At 37.9% G+C, this 15,978-nt stretch overlaps 1 protein-coding gene across 10 annotated transcripts in view; it reads left to right on the top strand.

Annotated features, from left to right (window-relative positions):
- NCOA2 (nuclear receptor coactivator 2) overlaps positions 1-15,978 on the top strand; it is a 284,205-nt gene that overhangs the window by 237,892 nt on the left and 30,335 nt on the right. For all 10 annotated transcript variants that reach the window (XM_045860737.1, XM_045860743.1, XM_045860736.1 and 7 more), the window contains 5 exons: positions 543-690; positions 2,406-3,675; positions 10,329-10,539; positions 12,599-12,805; positions 15,101-15,313. In XM_045860737.1, the coding sequence (XP_045716693.1) occupies positions 543-690; positions 2,406-3,675; positions 10,329-10,539; positions 12,599-12,805; positions 15,101-15,313 (2,049 nt within the window). The remainder of the gene's footprint in view (positions 1-542; positions 691-2,405; positions 3,676-10,328; positions 10,540-12,598; positions 12,806-15,100; positions 15,314-15,978) is intronic.

The raw sequence follows: 15,978 nt of genomic DNA, 5'->3' as shown, positions 1-15,978 counted from the left end.
CAACCACAGAAATAATGCTTCTTATACACTGAGAAACAGAATTGGGGAGTAGTAGTGTGAGATGATGGATTGAACAGTACATAACAGTGATGAATATTCAGAGAATGCATTTATTGTTATCAACTTTACAGTAATATTTGTATTAGTTTAAAGGGAAACCAAAGGCAGATTGCACACTTTCAGGGTACCATGTTTATGTATTGTTTTCTAACATTTTAAACAAATCATTGTAAAACTTGTTTTGAGCTAATAAGTTGTTTGTCTATGCTCTGTTTTACCATGGTACAGTAGATTTTAAAAAGAACACACTTTCAGGGTCTAAACTTTATTTTAAAAAAAACAATATATTGTGTTTATTATAATTCTAAGTGAAAAATAAGTAAAATGTGTAACGTTTTGATGTCATGAAATGCTACTTTCAATTCTAACCACTGGTTGGAAAATATTAAATATACCAGAGTTTATTTCTAGGATTATGTCTTGTCCCTCCGCACCCCAGTGTTTTTCCTAAACATGCACTCTGTTTCCTCGCTCACTGGCAGTGCTGAGACAGGGATTGGCTTTCAGTCAGATCTACCGTTTCTCCTTGTCCGACGGCACTCTCGTTGCTGCACAAACGAAGAGCAGACTCATCCGTTCTCAGACTACTAATGAGCCTCAGCTTGTCATGTCTTTACATATGCTTCACAGGTAAGCTTAGTTCTGAGAAATCATCATCCCTTCCCCAGTTAAAGCAGATTTTGCAAAAGCAACAAATCATCCTAGAGCTTATCAAATTGTTAGACATTTCTGTTGGTCAACTGAGGCAAGTGAAATATAAAAATAAATTGCTGTTAACTGTTGGTTCAAAGACAACTCATGATACCAGCTAAGCAGGGCTATGCTTTGAGTTCCAGCCTGAGTACTAGTGCATTTTTAAAACCAGCAGGAAGAACACAGGCTAGCACTAACTTTGCTCTGGCGTGATTGCCTGTACCTCAGAGAAGGGAAATCGACCACTTCTCGGTGGTGACACCAGAAGGGCCGGAATACTGAAGCCTTGAGCATGACTTCTGCTCCTATGTGTTTAAATCTAAAACTTTCAAATATATATACTTTGAAGGAATGTTTTTGATTCTATTCTCAGAATTTATTTACCATTAAGTTTTATTCTCAACTTCTTGATGTGAGACTTTAAATTGAAGGGTAATAAACATTTCCATAAGAAATTAAAGCAAAACTAAATGTTGATTTTTAGAATAAATGTCATGAACCATATTGTTTTAGAGCATAAATTTAGGAAAATGGTTGCATTTCAAGTTATAAAAATATTTATATACATGCTGTATAAAACTTTATGAGGTACTATCAAAAGATATATAAAGTTGTTCTGGGTAAAGTATCTCCTTTTATAAATTTCTCAATTATTTACTTTCTTATTTTGGAATTAAAATAATCAGGCAGCACTCTTTGCCAGTGGTTAATAAATCTGACCTCAGACTGAAACAATTTGAAAGTGATTACAGATGTGCCAGATTTCTCCCCCTAACTGAAAACTGATGTTTGACAATTTGTGAAACCTGTTTTGTTTGGGTTTGTGAACACATTTAGTAACTCACAAGTCACTGCCAAGGCTGTAAATGAAGGCTCATAGGGCTTGGAAAGTCATCGAGCTCAGAAAACCTGCTTTTAGTCATGAGTAAGAGGATAGATTGGAGTTGTCCAAGAGTTGGGAATCATCACAAACTAAGGTCACTCTTCAAGTTGCCTCCCACGTTGTCTGTTCTGGAGACTCTTGCTTTGACGTGCAGGGGACCTGGGAGTAGAGATCTGTTAAAGTGATCTACTTCTAAACAATTTTGGTAACTTCATTGGTCCTGGAACTTGCAGCATTCCTAATAGGTAGGGGCAAGTTTTCCCCCCTAAGTTTGCTGTTTGTCTTGAGCCAAGTCATACACATCAGAGCTCTCCAGGCTCCCAGATGTGTCTGTTGTTAGGAATTGTAATCTCTGGGAAATAATTGAAGGCAGCTATACTCGTCTGGGTCATTTCTTTTGGACAGTTCAAGCTCTAGTTATTCATGATAATATACCATTTAATGAGAAAGATATATAATTAATTGGAACCCCTCTAATGTCTTGTCTAATAACTATAATTTCAGTATGGCAGTAGTCAAATTTAAACACACCCTCTCCATAAAACCGCAGACATCTTAATGAGTTGACTGAAAAACATCCCTCTTGGTCCAAAACTATACATGTTCAGTCTTGCCCATAATTGCAGATTGTTTCATTAAAGTATATCTTTCTTTTAAGTGTAGCCTGTTCTTTTTTAAAGAAAAGAGGCCGTTTCATTTTTTTAAAAATTAATAACAACTTGCTAAGTGTTTTGCCTTTTATCTTTATATTTTTTTCCTCATTATACAGAGAGCAGAATGTGTGTCTAATGAATACGGATATGACTGGACCAGCGATGGGGAAGCCATTGAATCCAATTAGCTCTAGCAGCCCTGCCCATCAGGCCATGTGCAGTGCGAACCCAGGTCAGGACATGACCCTTGGTAGCAATATAAATTTTCCCATAAACGGCCCAAAGGAGCAAATGAGCATGCCCATGGTCAGGTTTAGTGGTTCTGGGGGACTGAACCATGTGTCAAGCATGCAAGCAACCACTCCTCAGGGTAGTAACTATGCACTCAGAATGAACAGTCCCTCACAGAGCAGCCCTGGCATGAATCCAGGCCAGCCCAGCTCCGTACTTTCACCGAGACATCGCATGAGCCCTGGGGTGGCCGGAAGCCCCCGAATCCCACCCAGTCAGTTTTCCCCTGCAGGAAGCTTGCATTCCCCTGTGGGAGTTTGCAGCAGCACAGGAAATAGCCATAGCTACACCAACAGTTCCCTCAACGCACTTCAGGCCCTCAGTGAGGGGCACGGGGTCTCATTAGGGTCATCATTGGCTTCACCGGACCTAAAAATGGGCAATTTGCAAAACTCCCCAGTTAATATGAATCCTCCCCCACTCAGCAAGATGGGAAGCTTAGACTCCAAAGACTGTTTTGGACTGTATGGGGAGCCCTCTGAAGGTACAACTGGACAAACAGAGAGCAGCTGCCATCCTGGAGAGCAAAAGGAAACAAATGATTCCAGCGTACCCCAGGGCGTGAGCAGTGAGCGATCTGACGGACAGAATAGACTGCATGACAGCAAAGGACAGACCAAACTCCTCCAGTTGTTGACCACCAAATCTGACCAGATGGAGCCCTCACCCCTGTCTAGCTCTTTGTCGGACACAAACAAGGACTCCGTGAGCAGTTTGCCTGGTTCTGGGTCGACACATGGGACCTCGCTCAAGGAGAAGCATAAGATTTTGCACAGACTCCTGCAGGACAGCAGTTCTCCTGTGGACTTGGCCAAGCTGACAGCAGAGGCCACAGGCAAAGAGCTGAGCCAGGAGGCCAACAGCACAGCTCCTGGTTCAGAAGTGACTGTTAAACAAGAGCCAGTGAGCCCCAAGAAGAAAGAGAATGCACTACTTCGCTACTTGCTAGATAAAGATGATACTAAAGATATTGGTTTACCAGAAATAACCCCCAAACTTGAGCGGCTGGACAGTAAGACAGACCCTGCCAGTAACACAAAGTTAATAGCTATGAAAACTGAGAAGGAGGAGACGAGCTTTGAGCCTAGTGACCAAGTAAGTTTTATAATGTGTTCTCCCAAGTCTACTAACCCATATCCATCAAGGATTTTCTCCACAGGGGCATTTTGAATCCTCAGGTGATTAGATAAGAATAAGTCGTCTCTTGTTGTTCTTACTTGATTAAAACAGAGTTCGTTCTCACTGAAGCTATGTGTTCCAAATACTCTCTCTAGTAAGGTGTGCATTATTACAGGGCAGGGTTGACTGTTGTTATTGTTCTTGTTTGGAAAAGGCCGAATGGTAAATACGTTAGGCCTTGCAGGCAGTGCCCTCTGTGCCGCAGCTCTTCAGTCCCACTGTTGCAGTGCAGATGCAGCCATGGACATTGAGAACAGATGGTGTGCGCTGTGCTCTAGGCACTGATATTTAAGTTTTATACAACTTTCATGTGTTGCAAAATATTCTTTTCAACTAGTGTACATTGCAATCCATTCTTAGTCCACTGGCCATATGAAAACAGGCAGTGCCAGGGCCAGCCCACAGGCCAGCTGTAGTTTGAACCCTGTTGGTTGAAGGTGCCTAAGTTGGAGATAATTGTTTCCTCGAAACTGGGCCTTGTCAGTACAGACTGAATTAAATTATCTCTTATTTACCTTTCTCGGTGTTTAAGATCAGAGTTTGACTGGTTTTTCAAACCTAATGAAGATCATTGTAACTCTTTTCTCAGCCAAAACTTCTGATTCACGCTAAAGAATTTCTTAGACCATTGGTATAAAAAGTATGTAAGGAGAAATGGATAGTAGGAAGGAATGTTAAACTTTGACTTAGCATTAGTATATCTGAGCCATCATATGTAAATGCAAAACTATCTATTGTTCTTATCTGAAGATTTAATTCCCTGGAAAAACCCAGGACAATTAACATGATATTCAAAATCATTCTTGATAATACTCTAAGGGATAATGACATCACAAGGAAAATGTAAACCATTTAATATTCTCTTTATTTAAAAAAATGAGTTATTACTAACACAATGGCTTGGCATAAGGTGTTTCCTGGGGAATCTGTCACTGACTGTGTTAATGACCCAAGACCTCACCCTGCTCTCTCCTCTCTCCCTCCAATGCCTGAGCTCTGCCCTGTACTTCAAGTCTTTTAAGACATAATTGGTTAAAAAGAGAAGGAGCTGCATGGGCCTTTCTACTTTAAATGGTTCACTAATTTGTCCTTGAAACTTGTTTTGTAAGTGGATGTTGCATGTGTCACTGTCTTCAGGAACTAGGTGTGGATGGGGAGAGGAGAGGGCAGCACCCCTTGCTGTGTATGTATGGCCTTAAACTCTGCTGAGTCAGCAGATGCTGACCCAGAGGCAGGTCTAGGATGGAAAGCAGTGATCAGGAAAGCTGAGGCCACCCATGCTTGTAGCTGGGCCCTGTCTAGGTTTCTAAGCACTTGACTTCCTTTATTTCTTTCTGCTACCATTCCTGTAAGGCAGATACGATTTTCAAGCCTTTGTGTTCTTCACAAGGGAAGCAGCCTAATTATATAAACATCTTTGGTATTAACCCTTAAACTTAGATGTTTGTGCAGAATTCTTGATAAAAACTATTCTGTAATGCTGTAAAATTATTAGATGGGGAAACCAAGGACTAAGCAGGAAGTTCATAGCAATATCTTGGCTAAAGTGTACTGTAAAACCATACTGACAACTCCTAAGTGTTTTAATCTTTTGAGGTTTTCTACATTAGAATATACAGAGCTAGTGGCAGTTCAGCGTAGCAGGCACAGATACTGTCACTCAAGATGGTGACTCATGAGGTCTACCTAAGCTTAGTGGCTAAGTGGCTGGCCCCTCCCTCCAGAAACACTTTTGTTTCCATCCCAGGCCTGAGGCCCTAGGGACTTAGAGGGCCAGGGAAGATGGACACTGTTTGGCATTTCTATATTTAGATATATGATTATACTAACTTCAGACAAAAAACTGACAAAGAGAAGTGTCTTTAAAGCCCTTGCAGTTTCTAATTGTTGTTTAGGAGAAACATTTTTCTGACCGAAAGTGTCCCACCTAGGGAACATAAAGCCCAGAGTGTTATCAACACAAAACTGTCAGCATTTTGATAGACCAAAAAGCAATGTACATAAATGCACAGGTAAGAGTATTTTTTTTTTTAATGAAACCTAGTCTTGGTCTCACCCTCCATACCTTCCCATTTAAAACTACCAACAAAATAACATCAAAAACATTGCAACTTGAAAAGCTACCACAGGAAGTATGCATTACTTAAATTTGGATCAAAGTTAAAATGACTTAAAGAAAAAAACAGTGATTCTCTCTCTTCCTGCTCTCCTTCACTAATTCCAAATACAGATTAATTGTATCTCCTACAACTGCTATACACATTTATTGAAAACTTTTCTTTGGTTTCAAAGGACTACAAGTTTTTTATTTAGTGAGATAAACTGTTAGCAAGCCTGAAGTGCACAGTTACTGTCTTGTTATTTTGACTCCGAGAAAAGCCATTAACCAAGTGTGTGTTTAACCTATCACTAACTTATTAAGGACAGGAAGTATTCCAATGATGCTATTATACCTAAAATAGCATCTTTACTGGTTAGAGTATTTAAGCATTTGTTTCTATGGCATTCATAACCAACAGGAAGTAATGACAGCAAAATTTCCAATATGTTTATTAACTTCGAAGTTACATACTTATTTACACAATAGGGCCTGTTGATGCTCCTCCGAGTGGAAATTATATTCTTTTAGTGCTACTGGGCTACTTAGGATGAGGGTTTAGAAATAGTCTAAGAAGAATTTCTTTTTGTTATTTGGTTCCATTAAAACGGCAAACTGTATCTTAACTTATACTGATAGTATTTCCCTCCAAATGTGGTAAATTATATTACCATGTTTTAATGATTTTATGTTAGGTAAATATGGTAAAATTACACTTTTTATTTAAATTTTTGAAAAGATGTTTAGTCATTTATTAGAATACTTACGATATAAAAGGCATGTGCTATTTATATTTGCTTCAGAGAACAAGTTATTTGACACATGAAAAATTCATAAAACCAGAAAAGTGCAAAATTAAAGAAATCAAGTTCAATTTTCATTTTGTAGAACTTGTATAAAAATCTTTGTGACTCATTTTCTGCCTGAAATAGTTTAAACTAACTATTTGAATTGATGTGGCTAATTTGAGCATTCAAATAGATGCCTAAGCAAAACTTTGAAGTATCTTGGCAAAGCCTTTTAAAGAAAGGCATCAATCTTTGTGTCTGGGGAAGAAATCATGCCTAACAAAGCAGAGAGGGACTGACTAGAAGAACTTTGGATGAGAATTAAAGCTTACAAAGATTTAGGGGAGAAAATGTTTGATCAGAAACTTAATGTGATCGAATCCCTCCCTTCCAGAGATTACTGACTACAGAAAAAAAGACGTTTGTCCAATTTTATTACTAAACAACCAAAGGAGTACAGATATTCTGAACTTTATCTCCTTGAAGAGAAACATTTAAAGTAAACTTAAAACAATTAGATTAATATTAAATATGTTCTCTAAAAATTGACAAGATATTGCCATTAGTTACAGGTCTCTACACAACCTATTCCTTTTGAATCTACATGAAGAAGTTCCTGCATGGTGTTCTTAAGACAAATTAGTGTTTAGTTACTTGTCAGAATTAGACTGATCCACAGTTGAATTTGATCAGCTCTTAAAATGGAAAAGGTTAAAATTTGAAAATCAGTTTTCATATGTGCTTTTTAAAATAAAAGTCAACCAAGGAAAAGGATGGATTTTTACATTTCTAACTATTTGAAATGCAAAAATTAATTGATTTAAAACACCAAATATATTTTAACGTTGTGTGTGAGTGTATACATATGTAACATTAGTTATATACAGGGTCCAGCAGAGGTAAGGCCTGCTTGAATGTGGTTGGTAAGGTAATAATATAGGTGTAATAATTTATAGTTTTAATTTGAACATTTCACCTAAAATGTCATATGGTATGCTTGTTGAGTGTGATATTGTTATGTTACAGAATTGCATACCTATGAGTTTGTAATAAAGAAAACGGGGTATTATTTGTGCTGAACCGTTTATATATGTGTATATAGCACATATATATATGCTAAGGGCAGCATATATATTTAACATTAGACTGATTTTAGACTCATACAGTATTAGACATAAGGAGAGATTACAAATTTAAGATTACAGTATTCTTGAATTCTGTCACTAGAACTTTTTGAAACTCTGATATTTCCTGTTTGAGATGGATGGCTTCAATTACTATAATTTTAGTGTCATGGAAACAGTAAAGGTAAAAATGAAGTGCAGGAATCCAGACCCAGACTGTTGATAACTGGTAGTGTAAGAACTTTCTTTAAAACATGTCTTGGGTTGAGGGAGGGCCAATAGAAGAGCATCCATTGAGGAATACATGATCTGTTTTTATGATTGTTTATATGAACCAATTTATTCTGGATGCTTCTCATCGAAGGCAATCTGTAAAGCTTTCTCAAAAAGCAACTCACACTTGCAACAGCCACCTCCTTCACGCACACACACACAGAGCTCCAAGGGCCACTTTCTAAAACACTCTGCACAAGGCAGCATTGTAGTGAGGAACCTTGGTTTCCTAGGACAGCCACACACCACAGTTTATTAGAACCTATTTCTAATCTCCGTAGTTTTTTCATGACACAGCTATAAGGCTATCACACATCTTTATGAACCATTCTTAAGAAATTAATAGAAATTGTAGGAATTTCTGTGAGAAGTTTTGCTTGATCCTGGGAAAATTTTTTTAGATTACAGATAAATATAGTTTAAAGAATTCATCATGTTGACTGAGTGGCTGTTATTGTATTCCAGACAATAATTATGTTTATACTGATCTCTATACCTTATATATTTAGCAAAACATCGTAAGGATAGATTTGCAGTGGCCTTGCTCTACATGTGCATTTAATTTACACAGAGTCATCTGTACTTATTCAGAAAGGAAGAAGAGGTGTCTATTAAATGGTTATTTAAGTAGTGTGAGCAGTTTTGCCCGCCACTCAACCCGCTGAATATGTGCCCTAGTGGACTGATCCAGCGGGGCATGACAGTTCACTGGGTTTTGGTTCTCTTGTGCCCCTAATGGTGTGAAAATGTAGCTACAGGCTTCTGAGTGCAGCATGGCCCCTACATAAACTACATTATTTAAGTCTCAGCCAAAGTAGCAGTAACGTGTTTCCTCTCTGGAGGAGAAGCTGGCTCTGTGCCCTTGGAGGGGATGTCTGGTGAGATGCCTTCCCAAGGAGTTTCAAGGATCACCTTGTCTGTGTTTGTCTATGCTGTAGCATGTTAACTTTGGGACCTAACCCTCACCTAAGATGTGCCTCCCCCACATTTGATGCTTCTGTGTTTTGTTAGAAATGCTGGCTAAACTAACTAGAAAATGTCCTTGTAATTGCTCTAACAACCCATTAGGAATTCCCTGAAAAATGGATCCCTTTCCATTTGCCATAAGTTGCAAAAACGTTACCAAATCCATCCTCTACTTGGGGAGTAGGAATTGTATATAGGATAAAACTGTATGCCCTTCTGCTTAACTATACGTCATATTAGATGTAAAAAAATTCATTTGAGTTGCCAGTGTAGACAAAAGGGTTAGTCACAGCCAAGGGTTCAAAGTCTATGCAGTGACTTTGGGGAAATTGCCTAACTTACGTTTTCCCACCTACACATCAAGAAAATCATTCTCGCCACTTTCTTCACTAGAAAGTAACCTTAGCGTTTAACTTACCCATTTCCTTGAGTTGTTGGTACTGACTTTAAATACTTGGCACGTGGGTCCTTTCTACCTAAAAGACTATGAAAATCAGTTAGGCTTTCTGGAAGAAAAGCAGTAGACATAACATGGAGGTGATGTTTACCTTATTATTTTAATGTTGGTAATTGAAAATGAAATTATTTTCATAAAGGAGAGGTCCTTTAAAAAACATTTTTATGGCTTCTATGAAGTTAGGTTGGTAGGTGCTGGTCTGGGGGTAGCCTGTTTCGCCCTGCTTCCCTGCACTTTGTCACCTAAGCTGGTGCGTGACTGAGGAAGCCAGTGTTATTTGAAACTGAAAGTACAAGCAGGAGAAACCACCAGTCACATTGAAAAGGCAATGCTTAGCTGTTCATGATTTTGCATTTTACCCCCTGCTCTTAAAAAAAAAAAAGTCCTAAAAGGGCATCACCATTTACTAAGTACTGATATAGTGTAAATTTGGATCATATTTTCTACCAGCATTTGCTGTTGTTGTCATTTCTTAGGGAAAATTAATCACAAAACTTAGATCTGGACTGTAGGTCTTTGGTTAATTAGAAATATACATATTCATGAATAATTAACTTATTAGCATAAGGGGGTATTTATAAATTGCCAGTGAATCACAATGCTGGAAGAGAGTTTTCTTTCTAATTCAGTCATCTCTCTTTTTTATAGATGTGGAAGTTGAGGACCAAGAGATTAAATTATGTGCTCTTTGTCAATTTAATTTTTAAAAAGATCTGTTAACTGTTGGGCCCAATGTGGGCATGTATCTGCATCTTTTATTTGGCTGTGGTGTCTTATACCAGCTAGGTCTGTGATTGCAATGGGGCCTGTGGTTGCCCACTCTTAGAGTAGGACTGGATAAACTCTTCTGTTGTTAACTGCAGCCTGGCAGTGAGCTGGACAACTTGGAGGAGATTTTGGATGATTTGCAGAATAGTCAATTACCACAGCTTTTCCCAGACACGAGGCCTGGCGCCCCTGCTGGATCAGTCGACAAGCAAGCCATCATCAATGACCTCATGCAACTCACAACTGAAAACAGCCCAGTCACACCTGTTGGAGCCCAGAAAACAGCATTGCGAATTTCACAGAGCAGTGAGTATGAGATATTGATGGTTATGCCATATAATCACCATCAGAAAGGGGGATTAGTAAAATCTGATGCAGCCAAGTCCCTTCGAGGTTTTTAATGGTCAGATAGCACCATCTACTGTCCTTGTCCTTCAAAACAGTATTCAAAGTGGATTCGTGTGAACACAGCTTCCCGGCATTCTCTTGTAGTTAATTTAATCAACGTGGACCAAGACTGGCTGACCTACATAGATACCGTTCTTTAGATGACTGTCATATTTCCCTGCATGTCAGTTACTGCCTTCAGAAATGGAGTTTAAAGTAGGTTTTCATATGTTTTAATAACTGAATGCTGAAATTATAAAAAAATTAGAAAGTTCTGCTGACTTTTTAGGAATAACATATTACTAAAAATTCTCAATATTTAATCATGTGAAAGGACTACACACATTAAAATATCTTGTCCTATCTCTTAGGAATCCTCATATAAATATCAATTTTACATGGAATTTTATAAATATGTTCTAAGTGCATTTTAAGTTTGGTTAATTTGATATAAAGTTTGAAGACCTTAGATTATCGTATAAAGTACATATTATTTATTTTTATTTTAAACTTTATTTAAATAAGTTTAAGATGAAATCTTCCTTCACTATGAACATTTGATAGTTGCCTAAAGTTGCCCAATAGTTTGAATGGAAGAGAATATTATTCCTGTTCTGGGGCATAATTTATAGAAAGATAGACAACCTCCTTAGAGTTCCATTGGTGAACAGAATGATTTTTTTTCCCTCTTCCAGTACAGTTTGGCCCAAAACTTAACATTGGTTCTTAAACCAGAAATGACAATTATCGCCAAATCACAGGATACCTCTATTTATTAGGCCTTTCCTCAAGTGATTCCTTATTCCAAAAATGGTAAAACAAAGTAGAGGTATTGCTGTTATCTCTTAAACCCGCCTATTTCTCAGACAGTGGAGAGTTTCTTACAGACTGTGGGAGATGACAATGTCAAAGAGCTGTGAAGTGAGTAAGACACACATTAGAAAGTGAATGCTTCTTAACCAATGGAATGAAAGAAGGACAAACTCCATGTGAACTTACAGTTTTTCCTCCATCTTTACCCCCTAATACTATTCATATTGCTGAATGGTAACCACACAACTACACCTGAGGAAGTCATGAATAAGCATGTATATAATTTAAATTCCATGCCCTAATTCTTCTGCATGTTTTATTTCTGCTATTGATTATTAAGAACCTTTCCTTTCAAATGTTCTATTCATACTATGTTTATGTAATTCAGAGAAAGTAAAGTATTTGGTATTATTTAATAAACTGATGCTATAAATTGTAATTCATAGTATCTTTGCACTTGTAAAGTTACATAGCATTTCTGTCAAATTACTGGTTGTCTGTGTAAATAGCACGGTGCACTGGTGTATTGCCTGTTGCACAATACGTTCTTAGGAACTAACTGTAAGAGTCATTTCAAATCTACATGTATCTGGAATTCTAAAAGGCTATATTTAGAAGATTAAAGATAGCGGTCCTAAAGCTTTACTAATTACTTCATGTAGCAAAGTCCACATTCGAAGATTTTCACTTTCGATGAAATTAGATACTTTTGACCTAATGGTACTCCTAGGAAAGTCCAGTCAAGACCCCATGTTTCTGGGTTTGGCGCTATATACAGGAGATGTTTATAGCTTCATAATTGTGATAAAGCAGTACTCCTAAATTTGAATAATATAACATGAAAAAGAACATATTAGTAGTTTACTTGGCAAATATAATTGAATATTAGAAATTAGGAGGAGAAAAATATATGGTAAGTGATAGGTGTTCTTTTTCTTTTTTTTCCCCACAAGAATGTAATTAAAATTAGTTACCTGTGGATTAGATTATGAGATTTTCATGCTACATCTTTTGTCTGTGAATTTATCTTTTATGTAGGCAGTTGGTCCCTGATGTGCATATCTTTGTTATTTTACAGATAACATTTTCCCTAAACACTAATTCTGTTATAGTTCTTTTCTGTTATCTAATATTAACCTTTAATTTTCATTTGTTCTCTCCTTAGCTTTTAATAACCCACGACCAGGGCAACTGGGCAGGTTATTGCCAAACCAGAATTTACCACTTGACATCACATTGCAAAGCCCAACTGGTGCTGGACCCTTCCCACCAATCAGAAACAGTAGTCCCTACTCAGTGATACCTCAGCCAGGAATGATGGGTAACCAAGGGATGATGGGAAACCAAGGAAATTTAGGAAACAGTAGCACAGGTAAGGGCTCAAATACACTGTTACTTTACTGGGTTACTTAATGATGTATTTATCCACATCAAACTAGTAGAATTCTTCAACAAACTAGTAGAATTCTTCAAGTGAAATTTTTCATGTTAGAAGCTAACATCTAAACATAGGAAAAGTATACAGATTTTCACCATGAGAGTGGTGAATGAAGCACTGGAAAACCTTAAATAAACTGACCATTTTATTCTGTGATCAGTACTTTCACGAGGTTGCAAATCATTAATCCTGTTACAGCATAGGCTTATTTTACTTCTGTTCCAGTTACTGTTCAAAACGTTGTGGTGGTATGTGTAAAATAATTTGGTGCTTGTTAGCTGTTTGTGATAATCTGCTGATAATCCCCAAACTTCCTATTAATTGATTATTTGTGTTTGGAAATTTTTCAGAAGGACAGTTTACAATTCAACCAACCTTTCATACTTGTAAACAATACAATTCTCCTTCAGAAAAATATTAATTAAAAATTTAAAACTTTGAACAATAGTATGCCTGGTCTGATCGTTACTGGCCCAGGACTTCGTTTTGGAGTTGCCTGTGATCTCTCTGGTTGGGACCTTGACCTGCTGTATCTTGAGGTGTCTGCCAGGTCACCAGAGCACATTCCTAAGTGGTAGTCACTATGATAGCAGCTGCCATATTCCGAAATTTTCATACGATTCAGGCTGGAAGTCATTGCAGCAGCACTGGTTGATGTAAGCACTGCGTACATTCTCATTTCACCTACACTATCTGTTTATCATAGACATAGCAAGCATACTGACTTCCTCATGAAGAACTGCTCACAATTTACAGCTTTCTTCCTTTGTTGAAATGAGGTTCTAAAGACAAAGGCATTGAAAGAATAGATACTATCAAAAGAACTTATATTGATGGGTGTTTAATTTTGGGGATTTGTGTTTTTAGCTTAGTAATTCCTGTAAATATTTGCCATTTAGATAATTAACTGAAAATAAGAGTTCGATTTAAAGGGAAAAGATTGAAATGCCTGTGCTTCGCTGAAAAAGTAAAAAAGACCAAAAGAGACTACCCCAGTTATATTGCATTAATATTGTTGAATTATGGATGATTTTTCCTTCTGCTTTCTAGACTTTCTATAATCTTGTCATGCTATTTACATAATAGATTTTTGGAAAGCTAAAATGCCTTTTTTCCCATAATATCTTTGTAGAGTTTAATTCTCATCTTGGAATGGTTTTTAAAATACGTATTACCATAATATTGTTCTAATTTTTTCAACCTAACTAAATGTCTGTCACTCTTAATCACCCTAACAAAGTACATTCTCATTTCACCAGTGAAAAACCACCCATAATACATGGTTTCTCCATTTCTTAAATCTACCCTATTTTTAGTTGTTTATTATAATTAAAGTAAATGAAATCCAGCAAACCATCTATTTGAAAGCAAACTTTTATACATCTGTCATAAAACAATTCAAAATGAAGGGTCCTCACTTGGGGTTTTTCTGGAACCTTTAGAATATAAAGTCTTAGCAAATCCTTGGCCATTGCCAGCATCCTGGGGACCAGCCCAGAGAGAGTAAACTCTTGATCCTGCTTGCCAGCGTTGTGCTCTTATTATTATGTGTGGTAAAATAGCTACTGATATCTCAAGCATAAAAGGATTTGTCAAACCCGTCTTAACCCATTCTAGATCTATAATCAGGAGTACAGTGGTTCAGGCATATTGAAGTAGTAGGAGTTCTCTGGCCTTGGCTTACAAAGAACTGTAGTAAAAAGACCTGGTAATTTCCCTGTGCTTTAGAGGCTCCCCTGTATAATTTTGAAGCTTAACAACTGATAAAACTCTGAAAGGGATAGGTATAGGTTTCATGGGATATTCTCTGTGATTTTGGTTTGATTATCAATGTTTTACCTTGTTCCTCTTAGCCTCTCCTCCTCTTTGGAAAGTAAAGCACTGACGTGTGTATCAGCTAATGTGATTCACTTCCTGAGGAAGGAAGTTGGGGTTATCCACACGCCACAGCACCTGTTTCTAAGTACATATGGGAACAATTTTAACAGCTTTTCCGAACTATAAAGAGTGACAAGTCCATGTAATTTAAAAAAAAAAAAAAACCTTCATAGTAATTGCCAATTCTTAATTCTGAGCCAGGGGCTCACGTCTGTCCCAGTGAGGGCCTTAGCTATTGGATAACTGCTGCAGACTGATTATCTCGTTCAGAGTAAGGAAGATCATCTGGTGTTCATCCGTGCTGAGATGTTTCCAGTTCCTGCAACTCTCATTTCTTTGGTTTGCCTTCAGGGATGATTAGTGGTAATGCTGCTCGGCCCACTGTGCCATCTGGGGAATGGGCACCACAGAGTTCTGTGAGAGTCACCTGTGCTGCTACCACCAGTGCCATGAACCGGCCAATCCAAGGAGGTATGATTCGGAATCCCACCACCAGCATCCCCATGAGACCCAGCAGCCAGCCTAGCCAGAGGCAGATGCTTCCGTCTCAGGTCATGAATCTAGGTAAGGCACTTCAGTGCTCGTGGCTTTTACCTTTTGTGCTTTGTTAGAGTAACAGCTCCATGAGTTTCTTCAAGACAAGCAATTTGCAATTTGCAGTTTAGTTAATTGCCCCGTGTCAAGCTGTCACACATGGGATTTTGCTGGAACTCTATATAGAATCTTTCAGTTACCTAACAGAACCAACTACCTTTATGATGTTTTATTTTATTAAATTACCTAATTTCATCTTTTGGGGGAGCGAATTAGAGCGTCACACTAGAAGTGTTATATTTTGAAAAAGTGTTTCAGTGATAGAGCGGTGGTTGCTGACTCTGGGTGAATATCGGAGTCATCTCAGGACCTTCCAGCGCAGATTTCTGGGCCACAACTCTACGGTATTAAACCAGACTCTCCCGGGTCCTCTCTGAAGGTGCAAGGTCTTATAGAACATCTCAAGAATTGTGAGAATCAATAGAATTCTGTTTGGATACAGTTCACATGTTATTTAAAATTAAAGGTCTGGTACATTGTGTGACCCCATTTATATGAAACGTCCAGAATAGGCAAATCTGTAGAGAAAGAAAGCAGATTAGTATTCACCTCGGACTGAGGGTCTGGGGTGGAGGGGAGTGGGAGTGAGTCGTAACAGTCCCCCTTTGGGCTCCTTTGGGGAGAATAGGAATGTT

Source organism: Phyllostomus hastatus, unplaced genomic scaffold (assembly GCF_019186645.2).
Source record: "Phyllostomus hastatus isolate PE091 unplaced genomic scaffold, TTU_PhHast_1.1 phas_scaffold_21, whole genome shotgun sequence".
Taxonomy (NCBI): Eukaryota; Metazoa; Chordata; class Mammalia; order Chiroptera; family Phyllostomidae; genus Phyllostomus; species Phyllostomus hastatus.
This window is presented reverse-complemented; position numbering and strand designations above follow the sequence as displayed.